The 19851-nt window shown below is 32.0% G+C and overlaps 1 protein-coding gene across 1 annotated transcript in view; it reads right to left on the reverse strand.

Moving 5' to 3' along the window:
* Nucleotides 1–3327: 3327 nt before the first annotated feature.
* Nucleotides 3328–19851, reverse strand: part of LOC114183061 — a 50010-nt gene continuing 33486 nt past the window's right edge. The window contains exons 9-14 of the mRNA XM_028069914.1: nt 10789–11535; nt 9845–10672; nt 6380–7126; nt 5457–6281; nt 5179–5239; nt 3328–3604 (exon numbers count right to left, since the gene is read on the reverse strand). Of these exons, the coding sequence (XP_027925715.1) occupies nt 5222–5239; nt 5457–6281; nt 6380–7126; nt 9845–10672; nt 10789–11535 (3165 nt within the window). The 3' untranslated portion in view covers nt 3328–3604; nt 5179–5221. The remainder of the gene's footprint in view (nt 3605–5178; nt 5240–5456; nt 6282–6379; nt 7127–9844; nt 10673–10788; nt 11536–19851) is intronic.

The raw sequence follows: 19851 nt of genomic DNA on the forward strand, positions 1-19851 counted from the left end.
CAAGGCAAGACCTGCATTATTTCTTTGTCTTAATTTTTATTGCATTTTTTTTATTTTGCTATTTTGCATGTGTTTATGTTTTAATATCATATGCATTGTTCTCATTTTAAATATATAATTAATGCAGTTAACATTCTCAAGCATAGAAATGTTGACGACGGATAAATTTATAAATTAAATAAATATTAAATATATTTTTAATTCTTCAAGCATTATAAAATATTTGATTCATCTTTTAAATTAAATTATACAATTTGTCCATGTAATTTATTAACGTTATGTAAAAATAGTATGTGAAAGAAATATTATAACTTAATATTCATTTATTATTATTTAAGTCAAAATCAAGATTAAACTCTTAAAATTATAAGATAATACAATTTTATATAATTTTTTCGATTCATATATCAAGTATAATCAAAATATCATAAAAATCATGTAGAATTCTATTTATTTAAGCATTATCTGTTGCATCATCTATTCACCTTAGGTAAATGAGTTCAGTAAAAATAAAACTCAAATATCTAATTACAATTTAATATAACTAAAATTTTAACTATTGTCCACGATTAACTGTAACACCAAAAAAATAATCTATTATATATAAAGTAACACTACAATTTCATGATTTACTATTTTTCAAGTCTTTCATTATTTTAATCATAATCTTAGTTATCTTATTAATATATGTAAGAAATTACTATCAATACTATATTAGATCAAAAAGAATTTGAGATTTTGAATTATCAATCTGTTCTTTTATATTTTTTATGGTAGAGTCTGAAATTGCTTTGCATATATATATATGAATAAATAATATTTTTAACTTTTGTGATATATGAGAATGTAATATTTATATAAAATAGGATTAGTACGAGAAAAGAGATCATACAAGTGTTAATATTTTCGTTTTCTTTTCTTTGTGTATTTTTATATGGATTGAGGTAATTCCATTATCTCATTAATTTAATTTATATTTTTCGATAAAAAAATCTTATTAGTAACAGTCTACATATAATTTATTAAAAAGAATATAATAATTAAATACTTTATTATATTTTATATACTACATATTAAATATATAAAATATTTTATAAAAATATTTTACATATAATATCTTAATTATTATATATATATATATATATATATATATATAATAACTAAATACTTTATTATATAATTTGAAAACAAAATATAATTTTTATTATAATTTTTAAATTAAAAGTAGAGTTAATTCATAAAATAAGTGTAAGAGTATTTTCGAGCATACTTTAGAGAAAATTAATTTGATATCATGACTCGATAAATAAAAGTAATACATTTTTTTATTTAACCATATATTTTCAAATAATTATACAAATGATCATAATTAATTATAGAGAGAGTGACACGATGGATTTGAGAAACCAAAAAAGAGAGTGAAGTTATTATTTCGGACTATAAGATTTGAAAGTAAAGTTTGTGAGAGTTTATAAATAATTTAATAGATATGTAACATAAAAAAACATATTTCATATTATTGTTAGATCACAATTTTATCTTTATAATTAAATTAATATAAAATTAAATGTTATTACTATTATTATTATAATAATAATTATTATCATTATTAATATTAATAATAATATTATTATTAATTTTAATATTATTTTTTATAATTATGCACGTAATTTAATATTAATAATAATAATTTAATTTAACTCTTTTTCATGTATTTTAATTTCACAATTAACATCAGATGTTATGTTATCATTGTTATTATCATTGATATTATTATTAATCAAATTTTGTATTATTGTAATTATTATTATTGTTAGTAAATTTTATAACTTATATTAATAAAATTATTATTGTTATTACGGTTAATTATTATTAGGTATTAAAATTAATTATTATAAATTATTATTATTATTATCATGTTGATTATTATTATTATTATTATTATTAATATATGAAAAATAGTTAAATTTTATTTCTACATTAATTTAATTTATAACCTGTAAACATTAAAGTATGAAACTATAATAACAAATAGAGTATTACTTAAAAATGATAAAGAAATTAATAAAATAATATGCAATAATGTAATTTTGTCAGTAGATTTCTATAAATCTTCTCTATAATGAAGAGATGGATTTTATTGCCTCTCTCCCAAATTCATTCTCCCAATCCTTATCCTACAAATTTCTTAAAACATATAAAATATATTCTCTCTTTCACTTTTTATCTTTTTATTGATCACTAAATCCCTATTATAAGCAAAAATAATATTATAATCTTATATTTAATACATATAAAAACAACTAGTTGTATTTTGGCAACAGCTGTCATACACAATTATTGTATCCATATCATTTTCCATATGGTGGTTGACAGAGTTGGCCATGTGTCTACTTACTATCACCATCATTCGGCCTAGGCCTGATTCAAACGTGTTTGGATAAATATATTATAAAATTACATTCATTTTACAATTTCATTTAATAACAGAACATTATATATTAAAATTTTAAATTAAAAAACAAAGCTAATGTATCTAAAACTTACTATTTTGAGTTTTAAAAAACATGTTTTTAATTAGATATTTTTTATTTAGTAAATGTTAAAATATCACCTCTTTTATATAATTGTTAAATTATTATAAAATATCATTTGTTAAACCACATAAACTATATAATATCAATAAATTTGAATAAAAAATTGTATTCATAAAACTGAAATTTTTTACTTTTTATTTTAATAACATTTTATTATAATAAGTAAGAATATAGATATTAATAAAAAAAGTAAATATAATTGGTTTCTGGAAAAAATGTAATCATTTTAGATTGTAATACATAACATATTTTGAAGACATAATTATGGATACATTTATACTAAAATCTTGGGATAAAATCTTCAAATTCTGTAGATGTTGATTTTGTTTTTCACTTTTCTTTTCTTTTTCTACGCATCAAACCAAATCTGCGGGTTTGTTTGGAGTTATAATTGGTTTGAAAAGCTGGTTGCAATTTGGTGTCGATGATTTAAGGGCAAGAAGTGCTACTACTTCCAATCTTTATTGAAGTATTTAATCAAATTCACCAACTATAGTTACTTGTTACCTTGCCATAACATTAATTGGGTTTTGTCTGGTGCTTCATGTCATATTAATTAGTTCATAATATGTTTTTCTACACATCACCAATTAACATAGGTAAACTATACTTGTGGTTGATAGAAAAATAATAAGGGTCGCAAAATTTCAGATAAAAAAAAATAAAAATAAAGAACTATAAACTCAAAAACAGTAAATGTTGGATGAGCATAAAATTTTGAAGTCTGAATTCAAACACATTCTTTTAAAAGGATGGTGGCAGAAATGACAGTGTCACCAAGTGCAATCTTCAAAGTATTTAACTTCAGTAACTCATAGCATACAATACAACTTAATTGAACACAATAGAAGGCCATGTAGGTCCACCTTATTCATATTTGAACCACTCAAAAAGAAAAGAAAAAGACACTTAAAATAAACTTTAGTTCTTCATAATTCTTCATAATACATAATAGTTATCGTCATTGTTCTCTCCACCTCTTATTGCACTTCAGAAATCCAGTTAACCTAAAAAAATAGAAGCACAATTATATGGACGGACAACTTTAACTAATTTGTTTCAAATAAAGTAATCAAATTCATGCAATGACATAGCTAGTTTTGTGGTACGAAATCCTAACCCAGGAATGAAATATGTTGCGAGCATTAATGAATGTGAGGCTTATTCATGAATGTGAACTAAAATAATATAGACATATATTTTATTTTTTGCATGGCTTAATTTATTATTTTTTGGTTTATTCACAACGAAAGTATACACCTTTATTTTAGATATATCTTATATCTACAAAGACTTTAGTTTCTCATTTTGTATACTAAATCTATTTCGGACAATGATATTATTACTCTTATTTTTTAACTTTTATTTCTCTGACGTGATTTAGTGTGAGTCATTGATTAATATACCACTATTTTTTTAAAAAAAATCAATGACCCACACTAAACCACATCAAAAAGTAAAAGATGAAAGTCTTAATATAGTTTTCCATCTATTTCATGTGCCACACCATTCCATTGAACAAGAAACTGCCTTATTTTTTGCACTACATGCATAAATGAGTAATTGCATACGGATTTATACACTCTATACTAGAAAAGGAAAAAAATCTACAATCAACATTGAAAGGTATTCATGAATAGAGTAAAATAAATAGAAGCAGAGTTGATATTTATTGAATTTTTTTGAGGTATTAGAAGTACAATGATTTTGGTATGTTATAACTCTTTTAATATATATCAAAATCAGTATCACTCGTCATATTTTATAAGACAAATTAAAAAGATAATATAAAAATCCAACAGAAGATCTAAATTAAAAAAAAATGAAACAAATGGGTGGATCAGTAGGTAATGATCGATGTATATCGTATATCATGTGTGTGGTTAAATGAAGAAAATAGTAAATCACCCATTTTTTAAGAGTGTGAAATATGTGTAATATGGGTTGGTGTTCAGCACAACATGACCAAGCAAAGAACAATTTTGAACACTTCAACACTCTTGAGAGTTCAATGACAAAGGTAATTTTGTTTGGAGGTATAGGTGGATAACAATAATTGGAGCATTTAGAATTATATTTAAGAATATATACAAAGAAATTTTTAGTATAACCTAGATATTTGGTGACGTTGAAATATGTTATGGAAATGTAACATATGTTATTATCTTTGCAGGATATTATGGAAAATACAATTGAACATTGGGAATTGTTGAATGCGACTAATCTTTGAATTTTGATTTTCTGTTGAATTTTTTTATCTTGTTCCTCTACTGTACCTTTATAATACATTAATTATTATTAATTTTAACGTTTTAAAATATATTAAAAAGATATTTAAAATATCAACACAATATAATTTTAATACTTAGTAAAGAACAGTACCAGAAAAATCAGTAGAGAATCTAAATTTCTAATCTTTCTATTCTGTTTTATTTAGTATTAATTAATTTCAATTTCTAGTCTATATAAATATGAAGAAAGGGAAATTAAGCTGAATAAAATATCAAAAACTATTTTTAAAGGGAAGTGAATTTGCAGTATGGTTGACTTGCAGGAAATGTAGGAATACATATATACTTACCAAATGCTACAGGAAGAACAACTCCAAACGCTCATTACTGTCATCATGACAGATGGATTACCTGAATATATGAAAAAAAGTTAGTTGATAGGAAAAACTTTATATAAAAGATTCATTTTTTTAAGCTAACAGATTTTATATATTAACAAGTATTGAATTTGAATGTTAGTATCATGGGTGAAGAAAAAACTTAAGATATATAACATCATTGTAATATAAAATTATTAGTTAAATATACAAAAGAAAACAATGCATTTAGGATATTAGTGAATTCTTACCTGATTGTGAAACAATTTTTGAATCGTTGTGTTAAGATCGCCGTGAAATGTTGAATCAGAATCTTTTGATGTCTGAATCTCCAAAAACCTTGACACTTTAATGACTCCTTGAGAGAAAGTTATCATATTGGGACATTCAGCTATCATCAGGGTTTTCAAATATGAGCATTGCAGAGTGGCATTCCCTGAATAAAAGCTTACTAGCTTTGGTAAGGAATTCAGCTTAATTGATCTGAGCCGTCCAAATACCATCTCATCACAACCATCTTCATCGTCCTTTTTTATGATCTCTTTGATTGATTCACAATTTTCTATGAATAGAGTCTCGAGTTTCACCAAACTTTTGAGTGTTGCAAATGTGAATAAATATTCCATCTTCTCACAGCGCTCCACATATAACTCTTTAAGATTGATGAAAGACACCGCACCATAAACTATTCTTTCTACCAGAGGGCACTCGTAAAGCTTTAACAATTCAAGCTTTGTGGAGTATGGTTGTACCCACGTGTGCTCTAAACCTATACACTCTAACTCACTTAATTCCCACAAAGATAATCGTTTCAATCCAGCAAGTACATTGTTGTGAACTTGAAGCTTTTGAGAGGGAAATATCTCCTTCAGACCAAACCATTTCTGTACTGCAAGACTGAATAAATTGGGTACCTTGTGAAAGAAATCAAAAGGCAAACTATCTTTCCCATTGTTATCATCCTCAAAGGACAGTATAAGAATGAATAATTTAGAAAGGTCCTGTGGCCAACGTGCATCACTCATAAGCTTAATGTTTTCCTCATTCAGTGTCAATCCCACTGGTGTGGGAGAAACCTAGCAATTGAAGTCAAACAAATTCGTAAGACAATGTGTTGAGCTAGTTAATGAAAAGAAAAGGAAACACAAAGGGTTAAATTCTAATGCTTCATTACCTTTTCAATCGAGAATAAAGGTTGTTGTAGCCGGTTAATTGGAGCCTCTATAACTTCATCTTTATGACTATCATCAAAGCTTGGTCTGAATAGCTTCAGCTTAGGACAATATCCCACATATAACTTATCTAACAAGGGACATTCTAGATGATGTTTTCCAGAGTAAAAACAACTCAACAGTGGCAAGTTTACAAGAATTAGATATGACAGACAAGGGAATTCAAATGTTATTGTCGTTCCATGTTCCATTTCATCTTCCCTTCCAACTATTTCTTCCATCTTCTCACACTCCTCTATATCAAATGTCTCCAACTTCTTAAGATTTTTCGCAATTGATAAAGGGAACAATGTTACTAGGCTTCCACAACCATCAACATTTACTTCTTCCAAATTGGAAAAGCTCACAATTCCTTTGAGTTTTTTCTTCCATACACATTTTAAATTTGACAAGTGTTTTAAAGTAAGTTTTTCCAAACCAAAGATTATTCCCTTTGTCTCAACCTCAGTCTCATCACTGTCAAATATTACTTGCACTGCATCGGAGCTATGCACATTCAATTCTTTTAAGTTCTTCAAGTAAGGAAGTACATGATATGGAATTACGAAGGATCTATTGCACGTTGTATCAAATTCCAACTTCCTAAAACTGCCAAAAAAATTGTCTGATAAAGTAGGTTTTGTGTGTAGAACTCCCATCATCCCAAGATAATCATCAAGAATCCTAAGCTTTGAGTAGTTGAAAAAATCCTTACAAGACAAGAAACTTAATGTCAGGATAATCGACAAGCTTCATATGCTTCATATTTGATTAAGATCACTTGGATTTGAATGAATACTTAAGTCACATTTTGGTAATAGCCTGCAGCTTGATTGTTATTTATTTAAGTAATGCTAAAGGTTTTATGACCAAAATGCAAAAGAAGTTATAAAAGTTGAATTTTAAGCAAATTTTGAAGTTTTTTTATTTTTTTTATTTTTAAGTTATGATATTATATTCTTAATGTTATTTTGTATATTATTACATATTGTATTATTTATTAATACTAATTTCAATCACGTTCAACTATGACAATTTAACCAATAATCCTTGTGATGTCCCGAATGGTTTGGTTTTCAAAACATAGAATGACCAGATAACAGTCTTAGCCCATGCAAACTCAACTCAATTCATTTTTTTTTTCACTACTAGGTGTGACGTTTGGTTTCGTATATATGTAACTAGCCATCTAAAATGTCTTTGGCAAATCTTTTCCACAAAAGTACTCTTGAAATTATAAAAATCTAGTATAATTCTTCAAATTTCAAAAGTATGATTTTACTAGATAAACAATAACTTTAAGGGTTAAAATCATTTTAGTCCACTAAATTTAGTGTTTGAAATTAAAATATATTTTTTTTTCAAATATTAAATATTTTTTTAAAAAAAAATTTAAGAGTCCAAAGCCACATTTATCTTAAATTTCTATTAATTAAAACATAATTAGACCTTCTTTTATCGAGAGAGATTCAAAGAATAAAAATATTGAAAAAGAACAATACTATATCTCATTAATATTTAGGATAGTTTTCAGAGAAAAATACATGAATTTAAAACAAATTTAATCATATAACTGAATTATATATTTTTTTTAATAAAGATGAATCAACTAATCAGATCTTAAAATAGGAGAGGAAGAGTAATAACGATAGAATGTTTTGAGAATTAAACCAGAAGATCTTGATAATAAAATGCATGGAGATTTATTAGAAGCGAAAGAAATGTAGTGTTTAAGGCCAAGAGATCCAATAAGAATGAAGACGGTAGAAAATAACGAAGGAAAAGTATAAAAGAATAAAAGCTGTGTTGTTTGGGTTCAGTGCACCCATCGGGGTAGTTTTCGCATTTCTTACATTTGTCCATTAATATCTTTTATTTTGTTAAGAATAATTTAAATGTGAGTGAAAATTTTATATTAGATTTTATGATGGAGAATAATTCAAGTGTTAGTCAAAATTTTATATTGGATTTTACGATGGAGCGGAAGCTCCAATAAAATACTATAACAATTTTTTACTATGGTTTTCTTACTTTGATTTATTATGGAGTATGGTTTAATTTTTTATAATAATATAAAGAATTTTGTTAGTTTATCTATCGAGGTGTTACGGTAAAAAGATGGATTTATGATTCTACAAATCAATGGTTTAAGAATAGAGTATAATTATCATCAAAACTATATAGTCCACAGAAGTTGTAACAGTTTCGAAAAGGTGGATGACATCTCTAAATCTAAATTACATGATCATGTGTAATGGATATATTTGATGTAATTTTACATACTCTTCAATTATTAGTATTATATTACTAATACTGATTATATCAGTAATCAACCTTCCTATGTGTTTGACATCGAAAGTAATCAACCTTCCAATGTGTTTGACATCGAAACATATGAAAGTAGAACTGTCAAAATGGGTAACCCGACTCGATCCAGCTCGATGCACCACGGGGTGATGATTTAGTGAGTCAACCCAACCCGGTTCACTTTTTAGCTAGCAAAAAAATTCGAATTCGGCCCGACCCACTACGGGTTGACGGGTTAAACGGGTTGGCTCACAGGTTCATTTAATTAAAAAAAAATACATTTTATTTTATTTTATTTTAAGTCAAAACTAATTCTAATTAAAATCTAAATAAACTTTAATACAATCTAAATACAAACCAAAATAAAAAAAAATACAAATAATTTATGTGTTGGTGAGCCAACCCGGCTCACCACGGGTTCAACCCGTATTGAAATTTGTAAAAAAATTTCAACACAACCTGACTCATTGTGACTCGAACCCGTGATGAGTCGGGTTGGCTCGCGAGTTCCAACCCATTTTGACAGCTTTATAAGTGATCTCGAAGCTAAATCTTTTAAATTTATTTGCGTGGTTATGTTAATATAAAATTTACATTTACAATTTTAGAATAGATCTGTATTATTATTTACGTTTCCCTATTTTGCCAACACTAAAAGTAAGTTTTTTTAGTGATTACTTGTTAATGAATTAACCTTATAATTTTTTAAACTTGTATTTTTTTAGAAAAAATATTAGTTTTAAAGAATACTATTATGTATTATTAAATCTTAAACTTAAATGTGATGATATATTTGATTAAGTATACTTTGAATATTAAATATTTATTAAATATATTAATTTTAATTTTTAGAATTATTAAATTTTGGTATTACACTTTTAATGTAATTTTACATACTCTTGAATTATTGGTATTCTATTTCTGATACTGATTCTATCAGTAATCAACCTTACTTTCCAAAGTGTTTGACATGTCTGCTTTTGGAAAGATATGAAAGGGTAAGATATTACATAATTGTAATAGAAACTTGGTATAAAATAATAAATCAATTATTGCTTCTAAAAAATACGCGACAGTTTTGTCATAAAAATAACAACTAAATTCGGATAATGAATTCATACCTGTTCGTGAAACAATATCTCGATTGTTGTGTTAAGATCGCCTTGAAATGTTGAATCAGAATCTTTTGATGGTTGAATCTCCAAAAGCATTGACACTTTAACGACTCCTTGAGAGAAAGTTATCATATTGGGACATTCAACTATCATCAGGTTTTTCAAATATGAGCATTGCAGAGTGGCATTCCCTGAATAAAAGCTTACGAGCTTTGTTAAGGAATTCAGCTTAATTGATCTGAGCCGTCCAAATACCATCTCATCACAACCATCTTCATCGTCCTTTTTTATGATCTCTTTGATTGATTCACACTTCTTTATGCTTAGAGTCTCAAGTTTCACCAAACTTTTTAGTGTTGCGAATGTGAATAAATACTCCATCTTTGCACAGTGCTTCACAGACAACTCTTTAAGATTGATGAATGACACTGCACAAGAAACTATGTTTTCTACTCGAGGGCAAGTGAAAAGAGTTAACATTTCAAGCTTTTTGGTGTATGGTTGTGCCCACGTGTGCTCTAAACCTATAGACTCTAACTCACTTAATTCGACCAAAAATAATTTTTTCAATCCAGCAAGTACTTTGTCCTCAACTTGAAACTTTTGAGAGGAAAATATCTCCTTTAGACCAAAACATTTTTGCAAACGAAGATATTCTAAACTGGGTAGCATGTGAAACAAATCAAAAGGCAGAGTATCATTCTGAATTTCATAATCCTCAAAGCATAACAAAAGATGACTTAGCTGGCAAAGAAGGTCATGTGGCAAACATCCATCTCTCAACAACATCATGTTTTTCTCATTCACTGATAATTGTTTCAGTTTGGGAGAAACCTAGTAATTGAAATCAAACAAGTTCAAAAGAAAATGTGTACTTGTAGTTAGTTCGAAACTATAGAAGAATATATAATGAAAAGAAAATGAAGCACATAGTTGATGCTTTGTTGTACCTTTTCCAGCAAGAACAAAGGTTGTTGTAGCGGGGTAATTGGAGCCTCTGTAACTTCATCTTTATGACTGTCATCAAGATCTGATGTGAATAACTTTAACTTAGGACAATAGGCCACCCATAATGCTTCTAATATGGGGCATTCCAGATAATGTTTTCCAGGATAAAAGCAACTCAACAGTGGCATATTCCAAAGATCTACTAAGATCAAACAAGGAAATTCAAACGTTAATGTCCTTCCCTGTTCCCTTTCATCTTCATCTCCAACTATTTCTACCAAACTTTCACACATCTCCATGTGAAGTTTCTTAAGCTTTTGAAGACTTTTGGCAAGGGATGAAGACAACAGGGTTACCAAGCTTCCACAACCATTGACAACCACTTCTTCCAAATTGGGAAAGCTAACAATTCCTCCCACATTTTCCTTCCATACGCATTTCAAATTTGACAAGTTGTTTAAAGTAAGTTTTTTCAAATTAGAGATTATTCCCTCTGTCTTGATCTCACTCTCATCAATGTCAAATATTACCTTTATCGCATCAGAACTATGCACATTCAACTTTTCTAAGTTCTTCAAGTAAGGGAGTACATGAAATGGAATTACGATAGCTCTTTTGCATGCCGCATCAAATTCTAATTCCTTGAAACTACCAAAGAAATTCTCTGAAATAGCAGGTTTTATGTGCTGAACTCCCGTCAGCTCGAGATAATCATCAAGAATCATATGCTTTGAATGGTTGAAAAATTCCTAAAAAACCAAGAAATTTAATATCAGGGTATAATTAATAAGTTTCTTGTGATTCGTATTTAATTAATTTTTTTTATCAACAACTTCTCACTCACACCTTTTCTTTCGCACTCTATAAACCATCTTATTCAATTTAGTCCTCCTTCTTTTAAAATGAAGCAATTTGATCCCTCTTCAATCTGAGATCAAATTAATAATTGAATTTAATTACAACTTATATGCGTTTAAAATATTTTCAAAAAATTTATATATCAAATCACTCCACCTAAATATGCAAATTAGTCTTTTTTTTTACATTTTTTCATAAAACATTCCCTATTTAAACTCATAATTTTTTAAAAAATATTAAAATGTATATGTAAAGGGACACATGTAATTTTTGAATATTTAATGTGATAAATATTTTTAATGTCACAGGTGTCACTTTATATTTACATTTTTTATATTTTTAAAATATTATAATTTTAAATATGGTTTTTTATGTAAAAATGTAAAAAAATAATAACTTAAATATTTATGTGGAGTGTGGAAGACCCTGAAAAATTAAATAAAAGAATAAATATTTAATTATAGATAGTTATGGATGGAAGGTACATCTAAAAGAATTAGTTCATTGAATTATGATAAGGAGTTATGGTAGCTTAAGTGGTTGAGTGTATTGGATGGTTTTGAGAGGTCTTGAGTTTGAATCTTAGGTTAGTTTGATGTTTTAATTATTTATTTTATTTGGCATGTATGCAAGATCACATGGTATGGTAATTATAATTGTATGTATACATGAAATGTTATGAAACATGTAATGGCTTGATGATTGGGCATATGCTTGATAATTGGGTGAATGAGAGTTCGAATATTGGCTAGCTTTAAATAGTTCTTTTTAGTATGAACCTTTCTCTTTTGTTTTCGCGATTAAAAATCAAGTTTCTGGGTTTTCGCACAGAAGAAACCGCCTAGTGGTGTTCTTGGTCCGTTAGGAGACGCATACCAGATGAACCTGTTTTCTGGATTTTCCCAAAAATTGCCTGGCGGCAATCGTGGACCACCAAGCGACGCGATGTAGCCATGGTGGTTCATTTTCTTAATTTTATGGATGTTGGGGCAAAATTGATGTTTTGGATTCAATGTGTTTGATTGTGTTGTGTGATTTCCATGATCAATTGGTGATAATTGTGATTGTTTGATGTATTTGGTGACTTTACCATTTCACATGCATGAGGGTTCCATGAGGGCTTTGGGAATGAATTTGGAATATGATTTATTGTGCAAAGGATAGTGATATTATGTTTGTATGCGAGTAGTGAAGATACATGAATTTTGGAAGCATGATTCAATGTAATTTCTGGTATAGTTGCATGGTTTGGTTTGAGTTTTTGGGTTTTAGGTTTTTCTCGCAGGTGCAGGAAAATTTGGGTTTTTCCCAAAAACTAATGAACCGCCTGGCGGTACATGCTTATCGCCAAGCGATAACTAATGTCCAACAACCTTTTGGTTGGCTGTGTTTGGCAGCGAGTTGGGGTCCTATTGGGGTTCATTTGGTATCATGAAAATGGTATGATGATAAAATGTGCGGAATTATATAGTGGCATCTCTAATATGTGATTGGTGAACATGGAATAACACTAAACTTGATTTAGTTGAGTCATATGAATAAAAGGATTAGAGGAGGTTCTATCTGGGATGATGGTATGAGTTGCACGACTTATGAGTCTTAGGGCGTTGCTGGTTTTGGAGTCTTTAAATTGCATGAGTTGAATTGCATTATTTAATTCCTGGTTTGTGTTCCCAATAAGGGACTAATGTTGTATTGTTTAAGTATTGTATGGTCCTAATTGGTGAACATATGTGAGTGTATAAATATGATTAATGTGTAGGAGGTGTAACATTGCATTTGGGTTATATTGAGATGATTGAATATGTATCTTGATGTACTGGAATGGTGTTCTTTGGGTGCTAGGTTCATTAGTGTAAGACCCGTGAAATTTAATTAATTAAATAAATAATTAATTAATAAATGCGGGTGGGAGAATTAATTATGACATTAAATTATGAGGAGAATGATGTGGCAAAGTGCTAGCTCATATGGTTGAGAGTACTTTGGTTTGTGTGAGAGGGCTTAGGTTCAATTCCTATGTATGCCATTTTGTGTATTATTCATTGTTATTTTAATATAGCCTAACCTAATATGACAATTGAATTATGATTGTTAGCATGAAATCTGAGTTGGTTAAGTGGTTTGATATTGATTTGGGGAATTTCATGGTTGTGGATTTGAGTCTTGTGTTGGCAGGGGGAGCTTTTCTTCCATAAACGAAGAACAATTTTGATGATGTCTACTGATCTAGGATAAAACATAGCTTAGTCCAGTTAGGTTATGCATTAGGAAATTAGCTTCACTTTATCATTTGTTTTTCAGGCTTGTTGTGTAACTTTGTATATGATTAGTTCTTTAACTAATGGATTAGCTGTGAGTATTGTACTAAGTGAAAATATACTCACGATAATCGATTAGGTAAATAGCTAATTGAATTAGTGACAACAAAAATCTTTGTATAAAAGCTGTCTTGTAATCTGTTTTGGGTCAGGATTTTTTTGAGATAGATCACACAGTCTGCATCTGGAAAAGAGCAATCTGAGAGACACAAGAGCTTCAGAAGATTCTGCAGTAACCCAAGCACAGATCCAAGAATGATTGATGGTTGACTCTACCATGATGGATCTTGCTTGATTCAAGGAGCATCAAGTCAAATCTGCACATTTAGGTGTTTTCGTTTCTTGTTTTGTTTTCTGTATCTTTGATTACAGTAGCTTCAGTGGTTGAAGTGTGGACCTAGGTGCAATTGTGTGGATGCATTGCTCCTAGGGGAAGTTCTTGATTGTTGAATCAAGTTCTTGGGTTTTGGGGTTAGAATTACATAGGTGTGCTTGTAATTCTTGGAACCTCTGTGTTTAGTGGAATCCTCCTAAGTGTATCACTTAGGAGAAGACTGGATGTAGATTCGCCTTGAATCGAACCAGTATAAATTGTGTGTTTTGATTCCTCTTCTCTCTTTTAATTCTTCTTGATTTTTTTAAAACAATCTATTAACCCAGAACTGTGTGATTGATTAACTAAGCTTTAAACCTTAAAGACTCCTTCAAGATTCACATTAAACAAGTGAGAAACTCATTAATCAACACAGATCCCTTTGTGGTTAAGAGTATTAGACAGATCTGTTTTTAACAATTGGCACCAGAGCTGGTTAATCGCACGCTAATCGATTAGAAAGATCCTGTTATGTCTAATACATCTCAAACCTTTGCTGAAGGGGCATCCATTAATAGGCCCCCTCTGTTTGCTGGGGAAAATTATCCCTTCTGGAAAATTCGAATGAAAATCTTTCTTGAATCAGTAGACAAAGGGGTATGGGATGCAGTGGTGAATGGACCTTTTAAACCAATTAAGATAGTGGATGGAGAGACTTTTCCTAAAGAATTCTCACAATGGACCCCTGATGAAAATAAGAGGGCACATTATGATGTTAGAGCCAAAAATATTATATCTTCTGCACTAACTTTGGATGAATTTTACAGGGTATCCGTGTGTGAATCAGCCAAAGAAATGTGGGATGTCTTGGAAGTAACCCATGAGGGCACAAATGAAGTCAAAAGGGCAAGGAAGAATACTCTCATTCAAGAGTACGAGATGTTCAGAATGAAGACTGGAGAAAGCATCTGTGATGTGCAGAAAAGATTTACACACATAGTAAATCATCTTCTAGCTCTTGGCAAGACTTTTGATAAAGAGGAACTAAATATCAAAATCTTGAAGAGTTTAAATAGGACATGGCAGCCCAAAGTGACAGCAATTTCTGAATCTAGAGACCTCACTAGCATGAACATAGCCACTCTCTTTGGAAAATTAAGGGAACATGAATTAGAGCTTGGAAGACTCAAGGAAGAAGAGGATGGAGAAAAGAGGCACACTATAGCCTTGAAGAGTGCAGTGAAATCTGCAGTAAAACAAAAAAGGGCAGATTCTGCAGATGACTCCAATGATGGAAACTCTGATAGTGAAGCTTTGAGCTTAATGGTGAAAAAGTTCTCAAAATTTCTGAAGTATAAGAATAAAACTAATAACAGTCATGCAGGAAACAAGAAGCAGTCCAGATCTGGAACTCAAACCTGCTATGAGTGTGGCAAGACAGGACACATCAAGGCAGATTGCCCTGTGCTGAAGATGAAGCAGAAACTAGAAGAGAAAAATGAGACAGAGAAGCACCTGAAGAAAAAGAAAGCCTACATTGCTTGGGAAGAAAATGATTCCAGCACATCCAGTGAATCTGATGACAGCACTGAAGAGGAAAATAATCCGTGTCTGATGGCTAAAGCAGAATCATCCAAAAACAGTGTAAGTAATTTCACATCTGACCATGATGAAAATGACTATGATGAGCTGCTTGATGCCTTTAATGAACTGCATAAGGAAGCCACAAAACTACAAAAGTCAAATAGCAGACGTAAAGGAGAGATTAAATGGCTGGAGGGTAGAATAAAGCAGTTAGAAGAGGAAAATGAGAATCTAACAACCTGCTTGGAAAAATTAGAACAATCTGAAAACCACTCCAGGTCTAGATGCAGAAACTGTCCAGGACAGCTAGAGAAGATAGAGTACTTAATGAAAACACTATCAAAATTCACTCTAGGAAGATCCAACCTAGATGCTGTTTTAGGATCCCAAAGGAGTGTGCTGAATAAAGAGGGAATTGGTTATAGTGACAACCCTAATCGATTATCGTGCAGAAACTTTCTCAACATCAGCAAACCATCCTCCATTATTTGCACCTATTGTTCTGAACCTGGTCATTTCTCCACATCCTGCTACTTTAAAAACAGTGGGGTTCCTAGAGGGAAATTCAAATGGGTGCCTAAGAGAACTGCAACACAGTCTAACACAAGAGGACCCAAGTTTGTTTGGGTACCTGCTTCATCAAAATAATCTGTTTTGCAGGAAAATGCTGAAGTTAAGGAGACTATGTGGTATCTGGACAGTGGCTGCTCTAGACACATGACAGGTGATAACTCTAAATTCAGCAAAATCTCATACAAAGTAAGTGGACATGTCACGTATGGTGACAACAACAGAGCTAATTCCTCTGGGTCAAGAAATAGTGCAGATTTAAATGATACAGGTGCAGATTTGACACACCATGAGCCTGAAGCAGCAGCAGAATTACCACCTGGAGCATCTGAAGCCTCCACCTCTGCAGCAGACTTACCCGCTGACTGGACAGTGCCCAAAGACATGTCTCTTGACAACATCATAGGGGATATTTCTAAAGGCGTTTCCACACGCAGGCAGCTAGGCCAATTCTGTCTAAACGTAGCATTTGTCTCCCAACTTGAGCCAAAATTAGTGAATGATGCTCTCAAGGATGAACACTGGTTTTTAGCAATGCAGGACGAACTGGATCAATTCAAGAGAAATGATGTTTGGGATCTTGTTCCAAGAACTCAATCACAGCAAATCATAGGCACCAAGTGGGTTTTTCGCAACAAGCTGGATGACTCTGGTGTGATTATCAAGAATAAGGCTAGATTGGTAGCAAAAGGATACTGTCAAGAAGAAGGGATTGATTATGATGAGACCTATGCTCCTGTAGCACGACTTGAGGCCATCCGAATTCTTCTTGCCATCTCATCCTTACTCAAATTCAAGCTCTTTCAAATGGATGTGAAGAGCGCCTTCCTAAACGGCTTCATTAAGGAAGAAGTCTATGTGGCCCAACCCCCTGGTTTCACAGACTATGAGTTTCCAGATCATGTGTATAAGTTAAAAAAGGCTCTCTATGGACTTAAGCAAGCCCCTCGCTCATGGTATGAGAGGCTAAGTGAATTTCTGATTCAAAACTGTTTTCGAAGAGGGCAGGTGGATTCTACTCTCTTCATTAAGAAAGCCAAAAATGATCTACTATTTGTTCAAATTTATGTGGATGACATCATTTTTGGTTCAAAAAATCCTAGTCTCTGCAAAGATTTCTCAAAAACCATGCAAGATGAGTTTGAAATGTCCATGATAGGGGAGTTGCACTTCTTTCCAGGACTCCAAATTAAGCAGGGAAGGCATGGACTCTTTATTCATCAATCTAAATACTGCACTGAGCTACTAAAAAAGTTTCACATGGAAGCTTGCAAGGAATCATCAACCCCTATGGCTACAAATTGCTATCTAGACTGTGATGAAACAGGGCCTACAGTGGATCAGACTAAATATCGTGGAATGATCGGATCACTTCTCTATCTCACAGCTAGCCGTCCAGATATTATGCACAGTGTGTGTGTATGTGCCAGATTCCAGTCCTGTCCCAAAGAATCACACCTAACTGCTGTCAAACGCATTTTTAAATACCTTAAGGGCACTAGAAATCTGGGTCTGTGGTATCCTCATGGCTCAAATATCTCCTTAGTAGGGTACAACGATTCAGATTTTGGTGGTTGCAAAACTGACAGGAAGAGCACCAGTGGCACCTGCCATCTCCTAGGTGGTTCTCTAATTTCATGGCACTCAAAAAAACAGGCCTGTGTTGCTCTGTCCACTACTGAAGCAGAATATATAGCTGCTGGCAGCTACTGCGCTCAATCTATTTGGATTAAGAACCAGCTTGAGGATTATGGCATTTACCTCAATCACATTCCGTTAAAATGTGACAATACCAGTGCAATTAATCTTACAAAAAATCCTGTACTGCATTCCAAGACCAAACATATTGAAATCCGTCACCACTTTATCAGAGATCATGTATCCAAGGGTGAATGCAAGGTTGAGTACATTGACACACAACATCAACTAGCAGACATCTTCACTAAACCTCTGGCCAGAGAGAGATTTTACACTCTTCGAAATGAATTGGGTATTTTGGACATCACTTGCTCAAATTAATTCTGTCTACTTAACTGCTGTTTGTGTGTGTGTGTCATTCTTGTGTTACTACTGTATGCATAGTACCTTTCTACTACAATTAAGTTCAATCTCAAATCATATGCATTTTGGTTCTGGTTTCTGCATATACCTGTATGTTTAATCTGTTCAAACTGTATAGCTGCTTACCTAATCTTTGTCCTAATTCATTATCGTGCCTTGTCTGAAGCCTTGTTTTAAGCTAAGTCCTGCATCACATAGTTACTACTTAATCTCTTAAAAAATGCCCGCTAATCCATTAGGTAAGTATATTCCCTGCTCTTAATAGCAGCCTTAACTTCTGCTCCTAGGACCCTGGTACCTTCTAATCCCTCAAAAAGAAAAAAAAACCCTAGGTCTCCCTCCCTCTCCACCTCTGCTCCGCCGTCACCTACACCCTCCATCACTCCGCCATGGCATCCTCCTCTACCTCTCGCAAACGTGTCAAGCGCATGGCCACCAAGCAATGGGATCCTGATATTGATGGTTGGATCAGTGACAACGCCGCTCAAGAACACTTCAATGAATCCTTCCGCAATCGCAAAATCATCAACCACAAGCATGTTGAAATATCCTTCTTTCGCAATCACGACTTTACCTTCCCAGAGCTTATCTCCCACCAACACCTGGACACGTTCGTTCAACTCACCGGTGACATTTACCCCGATTTGGTTAGGGTTTTCTACGCAAATCTCGCTTGTCAAGATGATCTCCTCATCTCGCGTGTCAAAGGGGTAGACATTTACCTCACTACAGATGTTTGGACTGACATCGCTGGCTTTCGCATCTCTGGCATTCCAGCCCATCGAGGGTTTCCTGGGGCAAATCGCTTGGATGTATACCAGGGTTGCTTGAGGGATCCCAAAGCCAAACGCGATTACAGTATTTTTCGCGCTGGTGGAATGAAGAAGGATGAGCGCGTACTCGCGTTCTTAACTGCCTGGATTCTGGTTCCCCGCAACGACAACCATGCTCAACTCACCACAGAGGACGTCTTCCTTCTCCATGCCTTCAAGTCAAATGTTCTTGTAGACTGGTCTGAGGTTATCTCTGATACAATGCAGAAAGCCATCAAGTTACCCAATTATCCTCTGCCCTATGCTGTATTCGTGTGCAAAATTCTCGAGCTTTACAAAGTGGACTTCTCTGGCGAGGCTTCCTACACTCCAAATCACACAAGTCTGATTGGGGCAAATGCCCTTCATCACATGGGAATGTCTTTTAGGGGCAACGCCTGGCGCTTCAAGGATGAACCAGATAGTGACCCTGAGGATACTGCTGATGCCTCTTCCCCTGCCACAAGGACTCGTTACGAGCAGGACATGTTGCGCATGGTCACGGCTCTTTTTGATCAGCATCACATCTGGACGACAAAACTGGAG

The sequence above is a fragment of the Vigna unguiculata genome, chromosome 5, assembly GCF_004118075.2.
Source record: "Vigna unguiculata cultivar IT97K-499-35 chromosome 5, ASM411807v1, whole genome shotgun sequence".
In the NCBI taxonomy this organism is placed as follows: Eukaryota; Viridiplantae; Streptophyta; class Magnoliopsida; order Fabales; family Fabaceae; genus Vigna; species Vigna unguiculata.